Below are 15,734 nucleotides of genomic sequence, written 5' to 3' on the forward strand. Positions count from 1 at the left end.
GGAGGCGGCCTTCGAGTCCCCCCACTTGGGAAGGGGAGCGGCTCCTCTTCGGGATCGGCTCCGGAGCGCTTCCTCCGCTGGCACGAAGCTCGCCTGGAGCCCCCAGCAGCCCCTGTCGCCTGCGCGGGGGGAGCCCTTCGTGCCTCTTCTGCGTGGCTGCCTTATCCACCCATCTCACCAAGGGGCCCTGGGAAGCGCGCGGCCTAAAACAGGGAACGAATTTGAAAAGGACCGCGGTTAGGAATGGCATGGGGAAGATGGCTTCCATGCACAGCAACAGTGCAGCCGCTTCAGCAACGCCAAGAAGATTCCACACCCATTGGCACTTGAGTCAGGTCATCCTTGAGGGCACAGATAAATGCCCAAGTGGCCTCAATGAGAGTGCCAACAACCATCAGATGGCTGTAAAGAAACAGTCCTTCCATTTCCCCTACCCCATCCATCCTGCCAGTACCTATCCTTCCATCGCACCCACCATCAGAACTGATGAAGCTTCTTGGATGAAAAGCAAAACAACTTCCTCAAGGGGGAAACCCCACCCCCCAGTCCAGTTGCCTTTTTGAAAAAGAACCTTTGAGGTTCCCCCAATGGTTGCAGGCAGGAATAACGGAGGAGGCAGACTGTAGAATGCATGGTGCGGATGCTGGCCTAAGAGGAGAGAGACCCAAGGGTGACCTCAGGCCCAGTTATCTGTCAGGCTCTGTAAGAACCCCACCCCCACCCCCCCTGCATCGATAGCTTTCTTTGGTGAACTGAGCAAGGAGATCCAAACATAAGGGACCTGCGACCACGAGGGGCAAAGGCTAAGACATCCCCTCCCCCATCCACAGGAATAAGGAAGGGTCCACCTGCCCATCCTGGTAGAGCTGGAGAGCTGTTGCTGTGCATGGAACCATCTTCCCCATGCCATTCCTAAGGCTGCATCCCAACAACCACAGTCCTCCAAATATTCAGCTGCCCTACAAGCTTACTGTGGAGGAAGAGGAAGAGCTGCACATGGTGGATCGCCCACCCAGGAAGGACAAATAGCCCAGTCATTCTCCCTCATCTGGAGGGCCTGGGACAGTCTGAGATGGATGCAACTGTGGCAGAGGGCTGGAATGGCAGTTGAGCTTCAGGGGATACAGAAGAGCCCTGGGCATCACCTCCAGCTCCAACTCCTTAAGGCAGGGATGGAGGGAGGCTGCCAGTAGGGTACTGCATGAATGTCCCCAACAAAACTGACCAGCCAGTCAGCTAGGGCTTCTTCCTTCCACATGCCAGCCAATCCAGAAGCAGCCAACAGAAGGCCCAACTCCACACTGGACAACCCCACTAAACAGAGCGCAGGCCTTGCTTTGGCAGAAAATACAGGCATGATTTTTACCCCAGAGCAGAAAATGGCAGCTAGGCAGCTCTGCTCCTCTGAAGAACGTCGGTGGAAACAGGTAGTAATAGCCAGTAAAAACCAGGTTTGGCAGTCTTCAAGCTGCAAGAAAACAAAGCTCAAAGACCATCCAAGGGTCCAACCTGGAGCTACAGATAGTCTTATTAGTTTTTAGTTACTGTAGGGCCACTACGCAGTGATTGGAATTACCAACACCCTTTGTAAATGTACAATTCATGTATTGAGCAAAGAAAATGGAGCTAACAACATTCTAATATCATTATACCCCAGAAGGAAAAATGGGGCTCTGATCAAGACCTCCTTTTTCTTGTGGCCTCATGATACTCGGCTAATCCTTGAGATATATTCTGCACCCCCAGCTGCACCTTTAACAGAATAACTGAGTCGGAAGGGACCTAACCAATCTAACCCCCTGCTTAAGCAGAAGACTCTACGTCATTCCAGAGAAATGGCTGTCTAATCTCTTCTTAAAGGCCTCCAGTGACGGAGCACCCACAACTTCTGGAGTCAAGCTGTTCCACTGATTGTTCTCACTGTAAGGAAATGTCTCCTTAGGTCTAGGTTGCTTCTCTCCTTAGTTAGCTTCCATCCTTTGCTTCTTGTTCTGCCTTCTAGTGCTTTGGAGAATGGGTCGGTCCTTTCTTCTTTGTGGCAGCCCCTCAAATATTGGAAGACTGCTATCATGTCATTCTGCTCCTCCTTTTCACTAGACTAGACATACCCAATTCCTGCAACCCATCATCATGCTTTAGCCTCCAGCCCCCTAATCATCTCTAAAGTGATTAGTTAAATCTTGGACCACCTTTAGGTAGTCCAAGAACTCCCTCTGCTGGGAAGAAGTGGTGGTTTCTAAAATGCAAGCAAAGAGAGGAGGAAACTTATAAATGGGTGAGTGCCAGTTTCTCATATTTGTGGTTTTCAATTATCATGGCTCCTCAGATTTTTTTAATTCCTAAATTCTGTTATTGCCATTCCTTTACTAGTTTGAGATTTTAAAACAAAAACATGTTACTCAGTTTACTATATTTTATTTTTTAATTAAATTTATATGAAATTTGTATTTTATGTAACAATCAGATACTTTAATTAAAAAAAATAGCTAAAATTGAGCTGTTTAAAAGTTAGCATCATAGATGTATAATGCAAAAGCATTATTTAAAGGAAGCTGAATTTCAGTATTTCTAAAACTTCTGAATCAGAATTTTAGGAAATGTTTTACAACAAATATTGTCATATAGTTAAAGTGCTGAAATATTTTCATTGATGCATAAATTTGCTACTATCTTCAAAAGAATAATTGGAAAAATGGGGCTGACTAAAACATTAAAATTAGTGAAGTTTTACAAAGTTACATAGCTTAAATTTTCAGCCAAAAAAAAAAAAATTGGAAGCTGCTGGGGAAAAATTCCACAGGACAGTAAATGGTTGACATTTCCCCATCAAATACAAGTAAATAGCGCAAGCTAAATAAAAGCAGAGCAGGAAAAACAAAGAGCAGTCATGTTCACAGAATTATCCTTCAGATTGATGTGACGAAGAAAGCAGGTACTACTTACTTAGTCTTAGACCTGAGAGACACCCAGAGCATCTTCTCTGGAGCCCTAAAATGGCACTTCTGGGATCCCAGCAGGCTGAGCTTTGTATGGACACAACCGACTTACAAGTATGAAACCCTGCTGAAGCCCTGCTGCAGGTGGTGGCCTGAAGTTGCTGAGGAGTTCAAGAAGGTCACAGAAGTTTACAAATCTCCATGTGATTAAAAATCTCCATTTCGAGATGCCACAAACTTCTCTTGGGCTCTCATTTACTTCCTGCTGCCTATTCCAAGCATAGCACAGCTACTTGGGGCAGGCACAATATTTTTACACACTGTGTGAAGTCAGGCTGGTTAAAATATAGGAGTGTCTGCACAGCCCTCTAAGCTTTGGTTGGCCTTAGTTTGGGTGCCTGTGCAGATTAGCCTCGCCAGTGGGGGGGAGGGTGGGGGGTGGTGGCCTGTGAATACAGTGCAGGACCACTAGGGAGCCCGTCAGGTGTCAAGACTGCAAATGGCCTCACAAAGGCCTGTTTGAGGTTCCTGCAGGATGACTTTTATGGACCACGCTTTACATGAACTTGAAGAAAAGCATCTTAGTTGGAAGAAAAAACCTGCTTTTCTACACCCCAACACTAACACCACTGCTCTCCTCTCCTCCACCCACAAAGAAGCTATTTCAAGGCAAGGAAATAAACTTTTGAAACCAACCTCCCTTTTATTGCTTGAGATTACGGTCATTTGAAGGCCATGCAGTTAGGATGGGTTGGGGGGTGGGGAGGAGAAAATAAGCAGGAAGGGGGATGAGAGGAAAGGCGAGAGCTAGAACTGCTTCAGTGGCCGAGGGTGAAACAAGATTCTTGCACCGAAGGGCCAGCTGGCATGTCTGGTGCCAAGGCGGCTTGGCACGAGCCCTCTGGCTGCCCTAGGCAGAGAAAGGCAGCCTCCCTGGGGCTGGGGAAGCTGTCCCATGGACAGAAAGCCTTGGCCAGCTAGGCAAAATTCTGGAGGGCCAGCACCTTCATAGCCTGACCCAGAGGAGCCCTTTCATTCTCCCCACGCACCTCTTTCAGGAGGACCAAGGGAGGGAGCAGGCGTGTCCTTGAGCCGGGAGCGGAACATAAATTTTGGGCAGCCCAAAGAGTTGCATTACTACTAGTTGCGTAATTCATTGGGCCTGCCTTGCCAGGAATGGGCAGGGGAGCTTCGGAGTGTCCTGACTCTCGCACGGGGGTGGTAGAGAGGTGGTTTTTTCGGTTCTCTGGAACAGTGGAGCAGCCCAGCCCTTGCCTAGGCTCCAAGGTGTCCGAGGGGACGTCTGGCACTGCAAAATGGCACAAGGGCATCAAGACGACCGGAAGGAAACTCAGACTGGGAGACAGTAAAGGGTTTGCCAGGGATCAGGGTGGATAAATATCAATGATTTTTTTAAAAAAAATCAAAAAGATCAGATTTTTTTGATTTAAATCAGATTTTTTTGATTTTTATTGAATTTATTTTAATAAAAAACTTTTGGGGTAAAAATCTATCGTAAGATAGTTTTCTATTTAAGATACATAAATAATTTAGTTTATTCAGCATGAAATGGAGCTGAGTTATGTAGCACGAGGCTGTATATTCTGCAACACTGGGACTATCGGTGAGTCAACAGTGGGTCAAAGGAGTAGCAAAGATGACAGTTGCTCTTTAAAAATTATGATTTAAATCGAGTTGATTTAAATCAAGCCTTTTTACTAGTGATTTAAATCATGATTTAAATCAACTCGATTTAAATCAAATCCACCCTGCCAGGGATTCATCGGAATGGAAGTGGAAACCATAAGAAACCTGATTTGTGAGGTTGCTGCAGGGGTCGTTTACAGGCTGCTTTCTGGAATGCCTCTCCGAAGGACGAAGAGCTGCCGTTGCAACGTGGCAGAGCCCGATACACTCATCTCAAAGGCAAAACAGGCCAGAGCAGCAGGGGGACCCGGCAGGGACGAAGGTCAGCAAGAGAAGCAGCGTGGGACCATCCCACTGAATTGGGCTGGACGTTCTGCAGGGCGGTGTGGAAGGGAAAGGGCTTTCCTCCCCAAAATAAAAGCCTCCGTCACTGCATTAGACTTCTGAGGATGTCATAGTTGGCGTTGCCTTCTCTTCTCTCCTCCTCTTCTCCTTAATTACAGCGGAAGTATAAGAATGCTTGAATTTTATGAAAAAGATGGGAATGGGGATGATGATGGTTAGCAGGCCACAAAGCCCCGCAAAGGCCGCAACCATTTTGCCAGCTGTCTGGATGGGATATATATCGCCGTAGCCGATGGTGGTCAAGGTGATCACAGCCCACCAGAAGGACAAGAAGATGTCATCAAACGGTCTATTCGGGTGCTCCTTGATCAAGCTGGCAAACAATATGAGGGTGCCAAAGAAAAGGATTTCGAAAAGGAAAACCCACATCAGGATGGCAATCTCCTTCAAGACGGACTTGAACATGTAGGGGAAGACCCTCAGCATCAGCGGGGTCTCCAGCAGCTTGAAGACCTTCAAGAGTTTGATGATATAGACCACACGGGACAAGTTCAGCCAACACGGCAGAGCTCCAGGCTGGTGTCCACGTCGACTGAAAAAGAGGTCCAGGCAAACTGGGAAAAGCGCCAAGAAATCGACCACATTCAGGGGCTTTCGAAAGAATTTCTTTCTGTCTGGGCAGGAAACGAGCCGGATGACAAATTCACACATGAAGCAGAGAATGAAGAAGAGCTCCAGATGGAGGAGAGAAGGTATTTGTGGACACAACAACTCCATTGAGGGGTGGTGGATGTGGGTGAAGTTGTGGTGTTCAAAGAAGTCTTCACGTTGGCCTCCTTTGGCACAAAGGATGATGATGAGGGCAACGTTGACCAGCAGGGACATGACTGCAAAGCCCTACAAGGAAGGAGAGGGAGACCCCATGTCAGTTGCCAGGAACATCACCTCCCCAACTCGACGGTAAACCACCCAGAGGAGTTACAGAGCCATAACCGCCAGCCAAGGGCCACCACTTCACCTTAAACTTACATACAACTGTACATTCAGTTCCCCTGTAGGTGCGATTTCTCCCTTCTATTATTTTGTGATTGAGTTCTTCCTGATTACTTTCCCCCTCCCATCAAATAGTGGTAGGAATAAGTGGAGGATGTCTATAGGAGGCTAACTGCTTCCATTTCCAGCTTTAAATTCTGAAACCAAACCACCATCATTTAACCATTCTGTCCTTGGACTTTGGTGGCGTGGTTTGGGCCATCTGAAGACTTTCCACTCCTATTTTCCTCCTTGAAAAGTCTACAAAAGGAAGACAAAAACCAAAACACACATCTCTGGGTCATCAGAAGCTGTTCTGCAGCCCTAGTTGAAGGAATTAGGACTCCGGAGTTTAAATGGCTGGGCTAGAAAACATTGAAAATGAAACGTGTCCTTTTCCAAGATCGATAACTCATCACTTAAAGAATATTCATGACTAGATCACAGCGATAGACCTCTATGGTGTCAAACAGTTTTTTCTAGGGAGACCCTGAAAACAGATCCCAGCAAGCGGCTCCAGGCCAAGTTCGAACTTCTTGCTTCTATGAGGTTTCTAAATTAGCTTGCCCATCTGCCCTCCAATCCTCAGAAGAGCCTTCTTAGAGATTAGAGAATCTCTATTTAGAGATATGGTGAAACAAGGAGCAGAAAAGGAAAAGGATGGCTTTGATCGGAGGGACAAAATCCAAGGGGGATGAAATGGGCAGGAGCGGGAACAGCAGTAGAGGAGAAAAGCACCCGGTGGGCAGAAGCACCACATGAGGCAAGAGTCTGATGCAGGTACAAGACAAGGAGTCGGTTGAGGCCACATCCACAGGAGGAGAAGCTCAGGATCACGCCTGCTCCCTGCTCCTTTCTTTATTTTGACCCAGAACATTGCACCATGCACGGCATTTTAGGAGAGAGCATGTTCCAGGAATGGTCAGAGGCATTAAGGATTGGTCAGCCTGGAGAAAGGGACACCACCAGGAAATCCCAAAGATAAAAAACAGCCACAACCCCCTCAGTCTTGAGAGGCCCTCTGCCCACGGAGTTTCAGCTACACGGGGCACGGCCGAGAATCTCGGGCTTCCACCCAGTCTTGGACCTCGCTGCCTTTGGGGGGAGGGCAGCCATTCCCCCGGGGAAACTTTTGGGTTGAGGGCCCTTCTCGTTCCTGCCTGGGCTGAGGCTGGGCTTCCTGGCGCTCCCCTTCTCCCCCCATTAAGCCCCTCGCCTGCCATACCCAGAGGGAGCCCCCGCCCCCGCTTCCTTGGCTCAGCCCCGCCTGCTCCCTCCGCGCTTTGTCCCCGGGAGGAAGGAGCCCCGCGCCGGCTCACCGTGGCCCAGGCCGACGAGCGCGGCTCCTCCAGGAGAGCCCAGGCCCACGGCGCCCACCGGCCGGCCGGCCCGCGCGGACCCCGCTCCAGCAGGCCGCGCCGGTCCTCTCCGCCGCCCTCCTCCTCGGGCTCCTGGTCGGGGTCGTCGGGGCAGAGCTTCCTCCAGCAGCAGGCGGGCAGCCGCGCCTCCGCCAGCCCCCAGAAGGCCAGCTCGGCCCGCAGCGCGGCGCGGCAGGCGGCGGGGCCGTGCAGGTGGCCGCTGCGGCACAGGTGCAGCACCTGCTCAAAGAGGCGGCCGCTGCGGTCGAAGAAGAACTCGCCGGCGCGGGCGTCGTAGGCGAAGCGGGCCGCCGCCCCGGGCTCCACCAGCCCGCCCAGCTTGGTGCCCGGGAAGGCGGCCAGGGTGGCGCGGCTGGGGCGGTAACGGAGCCCGCCCACGTTCAGGGTGACTCGGCCCGGAGGCTCCTCCATGCCCGGCGCGGGGCTCCGTAGAGGCAAAGCGGCGCCGCTCTCCCCGGCCCTCGCAGCCGTCGGGCTGGGCTCTGCTCGCCTTCCTCTCGCTGCCCTCGGACGGCCCACCTGGCTACCTGGCCAGGCGCTCGGCGGGCTTCTGTTCTGCCCCGCCGCTGCCCGCGCTCCGGGCCGCCCCCGCCCCTCACCCGCCCGCCCGCCGGCCGCAGCCCGAGTGGCGAGGGCGAGAGCCGCGGCGGAGGAGGCTCGGGCGGCTGAGCGAGGCGGCCAATCCGGAGAGGCTGCGCTCCGCCCCCCGCCCAGCTCGAAGCGAACCTGCCGCCCGAGGCTCAAGGAGGGAAGAGCCGCCCCGCCCCCCGTCCTGGCCCGGAGCCCCCGCCCAAGGGGGCTTTTCCTGGGAGACACGGGGGGGGAATGAAGACCCCCGTCTCTCTCACGGGGGGGCCATGAGCTGCCTTGACAAGGGGAGCCGCCCCTTCAATGTCGAGTTGCGAGCTCCTTTGTCCCTTCCCTTCAGGAAAAGCCTGAGAGAAATAACTGGCAGAAATTAATCAAGAACAAACTCAGCAGTTGCTTCTGGGGGGGGGGGCAAAGAGGGCCAGAGGCCGCCTTTTCAAAGGGCACCCCCATCTCTGGGATTCCTGCGCCAAGCGGGGTGGTGGCGGCAGACCAGATGGCCTCGGGGGGGGGGGCTGGCCCTTTAGGACCTGGCTGAGCCCCTTCTTCTCCCCAGGTCCCTTACCCACCTAAAACAAATGGCCGAAATGCATTTGATCAGCCTCCCCGTTAGTTTCTCTGCTATCCAAACCTGGAAGCGATGGGGGCTGCCTCTGTCTTGGGCAGGATGGGTGGATTCTGTGCTGGTCCTTTAGCCAGGATGCCAAACTGGCCGGCTGGAGCTGCTTTTGGGGGAACCAAACACAAAGGGCATCCAAAGAGAGGCCTTGAATTAGAGACCGTGGGGAGAAATGGACGATGGCACACGTGGGCCTTTGCTCCCCCATCTCTCTGGCCAGAGAAATTGGGTCCAGGGGGCAACAGAAACGTGGGGTCCCATCGGAGACTTCATATTCTCCGTTCTTTGTCAGCTTGACAAAGTTGGCCTGAAAGTTCAGTCGTCTGTCCTTCTAGGCCACTGACAAAGAGCTGGTTACGATCATTAGAATCGCGGCTGATGAGTTTCACATTGTCATTGTCTAAAGATGCTTATAATTATGGTCAAGTTATATTATGATTTGACTACATTTGCTTTGGAAAGAAAATTGCTCAATTTCTGAAATAAAATACAGCTGGTTCTTCGTGTGTGTGTTTTAAAAAATTAAAACTTTAAAAAAAATCAAACACAGAAGAACATCACTGCTATTGCCAAAGCAAGGGGAAGGGACAGAGCATGCTGTTCAGGAAAAGATCTTATGCAATCTATCCCCCCCCCTTCCCCCCCCCATCCCTCTGGTGGCTCTGTTTATAGCCTGGATTTGTTTTTTGGCCTCTGTGAGGTGGACTTGAGCCAGAGCACAGCCTGTTTTTCTCTCCTCTTCTTCTTCCTTTTGCAGGCTACGTTTTCCAAGCACTCTGCAAAACTGCTCTACAAGATTAAAGGTAAAAATATAAAACCTAACCAGATGGTTGGTGGAGCCTTAGCAGAGCTGGGGAAGGAACCAGGAGTTGAAAAGTGGCATTCGTTGATGTTGGGGAGGAGTGAGCTAAAACCGATTCCAGGGACTCAACCGCCTTTGTCCAAGAAGGACCCAGATCTGGTTCTTTCATTTGGGTGGGATTGTAAGAGACTTGAGTTGTTACTACTGCTTCTGTTCGGGCACAAACTGGTTGAATATGTTTAACATTTAATTGCAACCAGAACTTTTTACTCTCAGATTATGGGATTTGTGAGCTTCAGAACTGAATTGTAGTTCTTATTTTTCTCATGGTCATATATTTATTTTTATAATTTTTATAATTTTCAATAAATCATTTAGCTAGCTATGGAAATAATTGCTCAAAATTTCAGGAAATGTTATGCATTTGGTTAATTTTTTTAAAAAAAAATCCTCATTTTTCAAATCATTCACGTTCCCTAGGCAGACAATTAAAGAGGCAACCGAGTTTCCTGTTCAGCCTGGATCTTTCTGAGGAAATTGGCGTGTTAATTACTTTGGGCTCCATAGCTGGAAAGAGCCATCCAAACGATGGTCAGGTATTTGAAAGAAGCAGATGAGTTAACGTTTTTTTCATCTTAGGTGCTAAAATGAATGAGTTAAATTTAATACTTCTTTTGATATTTTATTACGTACTTCTGGGCCACTGATTTTAGTGGTCAAGAAACAACCGGAAAGAATTACACTGATGTAGGATGAAGTGGAAAGATAGTATCTGAGGGCTGTCTCTGGTGGACAACCTTTTTCTTCTAAATGTTTGGAGACACAGTGTGATTGTGATCTGCAGAAGTCTGTCCTTAACTAGGAAATGTTGGGAGGAAGTAATTTGCTGTAATATGCTAAACAATAACTCTAAGCCATAAAGCACACCGCAGCTTCAGCAATTGCCTGTTGCATTAACCCAGTTGCTAGATTTGTGAAGTTGAGACCTTCTTCCACGTTCTTTGGATTGATCTCCATCAGAAAAGAGACAGAGCAGTGGGGAGGAAGGGGCTGCAAGAGCAGCCCCACCAACTCCCTTTCCCCTTTCTGCCCTCTCTTCTCATCCTAGGGGAAAGGGAGGCGATCCAAGAGCCTGAGAGTTCAGCCTATTTAGAAGTCTCCCATCACTTTTCTTCTGAAACGTTATTAAAAGGGCTGGACTCTTAATAATAGTAAGAATAATGCTAATAATACCTCCATGATTCCTAGTTAGAACCAAATCACTGGATAACAAAGCCTCTGCTATCTCCTGGATGAATATTGTAGATGATGACAATGATGACAGACTTTTTCCTGTCCTTGGCAGCCAGTCGCAAGAGATGAAACCACTGGAGGAAAAGATCTCCTTGAACATTGGGGGTCTCCGGTATGAGACCTATGTCAGCACCCTCCAGGCTTTCCCTGGCACCAAGCTATGCCACCTGACAGAGCCCCAGGCAGCCGCCACCTTCGACTACGATCCGGACACCAAGGAGTTCTTCTTTGACAGAAGTTCCTGCCTCTTTGAGGAGGTGCTCAACTACTACAGAACCAAACAGCTCCATTGCCCTGACCTGACCTGCAAGTCAGCCCTGGACGAGGAGCTGGCCTTCTGGGGGCTCAGCAACGCACCCCTGGCACCCTGCTGCTGGCAGAAATTGGCCATCGCTGAGGGGCAAAAGGAAGAGTACGGCATCTGGGAGGAAGACCAAGCAGTCGCTGGGCTCCTGGACCAACCGGGAAGGAACCAGAGCACCTGGAGGGGCCGATGCCGGACCAGAATCTGGGCCATGTTTGAGAAGCCCTTCTCCAGTTTAAGCGCAAAGGTCAGCTAGGGTTTTGGGGGGCAGCCTGTGCTCTTTGCAGTATTGCTCAGTGGTTTTCTCGGCCTCTTCAGGGGCCATGGCCCGAGGCCGAGCCAAAGGCACTCGCCCGTTTTGTTAGCGTAAAGCGGCTGGTCACTCTTTCAGAACTGCGCTGAGCCCTTGGTCCCCCTGCAGGGAGAGTCCTAGGGCAGCTGGAGGGCAGCCATTTGGTGTAGTTCAGGGCCAGCTGAAGGGCAATTTATTCATTTTGACGCCCATTTCTCTCAGGCGTTAAAAGAAAATACCTTCAGGATTGAAGAGCATGGCACATCAAGTATAAATCTTGCTGCTCGTTATAATAGTAGTAAAAGTAAGAATGGGGATTTGATTAGCTCCCCGTGGGGTGAAAATCAACCTATGCAACATTGAAACAGCCTTCCTCCAGCCTCTTCCAGCTCCTCCTCTATTTCAGACAAAGCTGGCCAGAGATGGGATATTTTTTTCCAATTCTTCCCCAAGTTCATGAGCAGAGAAATTGGGCAGACATCTTTTCCCCTGAATTTTTCTAGGGGAAGGAGAAATTCTCCAGGGAGTGCCTGGGAGGAGGCTCTTCCTGAGATTATGAATGGAAATGGAGAGAAGGGGGGGGGAGGGGAGAAGAACCAGATGTTAGGGGATTGTCCTCTGAAGGACCGGCTATTCAGATCCACCTTTCGCCAGCCAGTCTTAGGTATGTAAGGGAGCCCCACTGGTCAACCTGGGGGATTTTTCTGAAATCCTCTTCTCTTTGCAAGGACATCTTCTCAAGCCGACTGAGGTTGAATAAGAATGAATTTTAAGAAAATGAGGGGCAGGGTTAAATCCATTTTTTTTTTACTATCGGTTCTGTGGGCGTGGCTTGGGCGTGGTATGTCTTGATAGGGGTGGCTTGGAGGCGTGGCAGGGAAGGATATTGCAAAATCTCCATTCCCACCCACTCTGGGGCCAGCCAGAGGTGGTATTTGCTGGTTCTCTGAACTGCTCAAAATTTCTGCTACTGGTTCTCCAGGACCTGTCACAACCTGCTGGATTTCACCCCTGATGAGGGGTCATCATTTCCCCTGAGGTTTTAGTTTCAGACAGTTCACTCCTATGCCCTGGATAGGAGAGGTGATCCGTGTGCTAAAAGCTGAGCATCTGTAACTTTTTTTTTTCTTAAATTTGATTTATATGCCGCCCTTCTCCGGAGACTCAGGGCGGCTTACAATGCGCTAAGCAATAGCCTTCATACTTTTGTATATTTATACAAAGTCAGCTTATTGCCTCCCACAAACTGGGTCCTCAATTTACCCACCTTAGAAAGGATGGAAGGCTGAGTCGACCTTGAGCCTGGTAAGAATTGAACTCGCAGTAATTGCAGGCAGCTGGATGTTAAATGCTGCCTTAGGAGGCATTAGCCTCCTACGCCACTCAGGCTCCTTAACTCACTTGCACAGCTGGCATTTTGCCCAGCCATCATGATATTCAGGAATGATCAGGGTCAGGCTCACCTCGAACCGTGAGATGAGTGGCGTATACATGTGATCGATAAAGCAATCCATCCATCCTTCTGACCTCCTCTCTTTTCCCCCAACAGGGCTTGGCTACTGTGTGTCTGCTCTTCAATATAGGGATATGCTGTCTTTTTATTGCCAAAGCTTTTGAAGACACCAATTTTTTTCCTATTTACATTCTGGAAAACCAGATCACTTCCGTCCTTCACACTGAAGCTGACAATCCCTTTTATGCAAAGCCGCATTACCTCCTTCACTCGGAACTTTTCTGCGTCCTCTGGTTCATGCTTGAATTTTTTTTGCGACTCCTTTCCTGCCCAAATAAGAAGGAATTTCTCCAAAGTCCACTGAATGTAGCTGACTTTCTCTCCCTCTTCCCCGTTTACATTGAGCTTTCCTTGCTTGGGCATCCCACAAGCCATTCAAATTTTGTATTCTGGCTGGACTTCTTGCGTGCCTTGTACTTCTTCAAACTCTTGAAGGTCCTCAAGCTGGTGGAGACTCCTTTGATGCTAAGAGTGCTCTCTTATACCTCCAGGGCCCTCATCAAAGAGGTCTTCCTCCTCCTGCTGGTTCTACTCTTCGAAATCCTTTTCTTTGGTTCTCTCTGTTATTTTGTAGACATAATTGAAGATAACACAGATACACATTTTCTTGACATAGGCTCAGCTTTCTGGTGGGCGGTAGTCACCTTGACTACAGTAGGTTATGGAGACATTGTACCCACCTCTCTAGTTAGTAAACTGATTGGAGCCTGCACAGCACTATGTGGTGTCCTGACCATTATCATCCCAATCCCCTTCTTCTGTATCAAATTCCAAGGCTATTACGATGCGGTCATGATCGAAGAGAAGAGAAAGAGACAAATGATCACCTTGCCGTCATGATGGGTGGGTGGGATGCTGCCAGCGTTTCATCAGGAAAAGACGTCTACTTCCAAACTGCTTCTGCTCGTTCAGCCCGCCACATGTGTCTTCCCGTATGAAAGGTTAATGCTTTCATAAAGCCACTCTCGGTCTACTCCTGGAACTTCTCCGCAATGGACATGATCATCCCCACAAAAGTCTTATTTTCAAAAGGTTTCAGAATAATTTTGTAAAAGTTCTTGCTTCCAACTTAGCTGGCAAATAGCAGCCTTTTTCCTACTATGGACACAAGCTTATTAATTTGGAGTCTATCAGAAATTTTGATCATGGCGCCTTCCTTTCCAGCAAGCATCCTTACTGGCTGAGGATAAAAGGAAGGTGAGGTCATATGGCAGACACCGGTAGGGAAGGCTGGCCTGAGTTTGATCACAACTTTTAGAGGAATATAGCAATAGCAATAGCATTTAGACTTATATACCGCTTCATAGCACTTCACACTCCTCTCTAAGCGGTATACAGAGTCAGCATTTCTGGACTTCCAGTAGGCCTGTTTTTCGCCCTCTGGAGGCTCCAGAGGTTTTCCAGTAGGCCCCAGGAGGGTGAAAATAGCCCATTTCTGGACTTCCTGTAGGCCCGTTTTTTGCTCTCCGAGAGCCTCTACACAAGCCCTGTACTTACCTGGCATCCAAAATGGGCCGTGTGGAGACTCCTGGGAGGGGAGGGGTGGCTTGGGCATGCACGCACATCTCCGCATGCGCCGGAGAGACCCGAAAATCAGCTGGCCAGCGGGAGGCATGCTTGCATGCATGGTGGAGCTGATATAGGGCGATGGTTTGCATGCCCACAGAAATGGCGCCATGTGTCATCTCTGGCACGTGTGCCATAGGTTCGCCATCACGACAGTAGGGCATATATTGTATGTCTGTGAGTTTTAAATATTTCATTATTGGCTATTTTGGATTCCTCCTCATGCATTGGTATATTTACCAGGCTCTTCATACACCTGTCATACAACTTGATTTTTCTTTGCCTGTTTTTTTGCAAATTAGAAGCCCATCAATAAACTTTCTCCTGCCCATCTAGTAGTTCAAAAGCATGCAAATGCGATTAGCACTTTGATGGGAAGGTAACATCATTCCATGTGCCTCGGCCTACAATCATGCTGACCACATGACCACAGAGGTGCCTTCAGACAACACTGGCTCCCTCAGCTAAGAAATGGAGACAAACAGCACCCACTAAAGTCAGACAACTGGACAGGGAAATCCTTGACCTTTTTTTTTACACTAACCTTTGAAGCAGTTGTATCTTCTTTCAAGAAAACCTTATCCCTTATACTAATAACGTTTTTGAAAATGTTTTCAAAACTCTGGAAATCTCTGTGAATCTCTTTGGAAGACATTTTTGCAGAGAATTTCATCAGGACACCAAGAACTGTCCCTGCAGTGGTAGTGGACAGTACATCAGGGTGTCCGCAGGAAGGCAAAAAAAGTCAAGATATTGTCCACAATCTGGAGATCATGATGAGACATAAAAAGGACGGGGCTTTAATGACGTGCTTCTAGCTGCTATCTTGACTTTTTTACATCCCACAAATGCGGACAAACATGCAGTATATTATAATACAAATTATAATATAATAGAATTATAATAGAATTATACTTTAACAATGGAAACATTGCAAACTCTGTAGAACGTATCACTGACAATGTCCAATTAAATAGTCTTTTAAGAATATTTGTATGAAGGAATTGGAATAATTGTTCTGCAACCTTGGCTAGTCTACTGACCATTTACTGACTTAAGGTGTATTCAAAAATATATTAATCAATTCTTATAGTTTCATTCCACATTTTCTATGTAATCAATTTTAGTTTTTAGATTTTGTAATGTATCTCTCTAATTAAAAAAAGATGCAAGCAGAAACCTATCGTATTTTACTGATATATCTCAACCCCTGCCTCACAGCCATCGCCCTGACCCAATTTCTCTGCCCAGAGAGATGGGAGACTCCCCACTTCCCCAAGGCCCACATATGTGGTCCATTTCTCCCCACCGTCTCTAATTCAAAGCATGGCCTGACTGCATCTCTTTGGGTGCCAATTGTGTTTGCCTCCCTCAAACTCTTGGCTAATCAATTAACAAATGTATGCAGGAAACATACC

The 15,734-nt window shown here is 48.7% G+C and overlaps 2 protein-coding genes across 8 annotated transcripts; one reads left to right on the plus strand and one right to left on the minus strand.

The window, feature by feature from the left end:
- The first annotated feature begins 1,174 nt into the window (after positions 1-1,174).
- Positions 1,175-15,495, plus strand: LOC117676033 (voltage-gated potassium channel KCNC1-like). Of its 7 annotated transcripts, XM_034435166.3 has the most exons (5): positions 7,429-7,549; positions 9,304-9,349; positions 9,829-9,944; positions 10,694-11,192; positions 12,787-15,495. In XM_034435166.3, exons 3-5 carry the CDS (start codon positions 9,937-9,939, stop codon positions 13,588-13,590), a joined length of 1,311 nt encoding a protein of 436 aa, XP_034291057.2. In that variant the 5' UTR covers positions 7,429-7,549; positions 9,304-9,349; positions 9,829-9,936; the 3' UTR covers positions 13,591-15,495. The 7 variants fall into 7 exon arrangements, with proteins under 7 accessions (XP_087733630.1, XP_087733631.1, XP_034291057.2 ...); XM_087877505.1 differs by lacking the exons at positions 7,429-7,549; positions 9,304-9,349 and adding an exon at positions 1,177-2,275; XM_087877503.1 differs by having other exon boundaries at positions 9,829-11,192.
- On the minus strand, positions 2,399-7,908 carry LOC117676035 (voltage-gated potassium channel KCNC1-like). Its single transcript, XM_034435168.3, has 2 exons — positions 7,280-7,908; positions 2,399-5,825 (listed from the first exon to the last, which is right to left on the minus strand). The coding sequence occupies exons 1-2, from the start codon at positions 7,748-7,750 to the stop codon at positions 5,019-5,021; spliced, it is 1,278 nt and encodes a 425-aa protein (XP_034291059.1). The 5' UTR covers positions 7,751-7,908; the 3' UTR covers positions 2,399-5,018.
- Positions 15,496-15,734: the final 239 nt, after the last annotated feature.

This window comes from Pantherophis guttatus, chromosome 12, assembly GCF_059756535.1.
Source record: "Pantherophis guttatus breed Tessera chromosome 12, ASM5975653v1, whole genome shotgun sequence".
NCBI classification, from domain to species: domain Eukaryota; kingdom Metazoa; phylum Chordata; class Lepidosauria; order Squamata; family Colubridae; genus Pantherophis; species Pantherophis guttatus.

What these genes read in the sequence shown, in the direction of transcription:
- LOC117676033 (XM_087877504.1), top strand. Translation starts at nt 10,641, where the DNA reads ATGAATATTGTAGATGATGACAATGATGACAGACTTTTTCCTGTCCTT. An exon ending in TCTCCAGTTTAAGCGCAAAG is followed by an intron (nt 11,193 to 12,786) that starts GTCAGCTAGGGT and finishes TTCCCCCAACAG; the next exon opens with GGCTTGGCTACTGTGTGTCT.
- LOC117676035 (XM_034435168.3), bottom strand. Translation starts at nt 7,750, where the DNA reads ATGGAGGAGCCTCCGGGCCGAGTCACCCTGAACGTGGGCGGGCTCCGT. An exon ending in GCTCGTCGGCCTGGGCCACG is followed by an intron (nt 5,826 to 7,279) that starts GTGAGCCGGCGC and finishes CCTTCCTTGTAG; the next exon opens with GGCTTTGCAGTCATGTCCCT.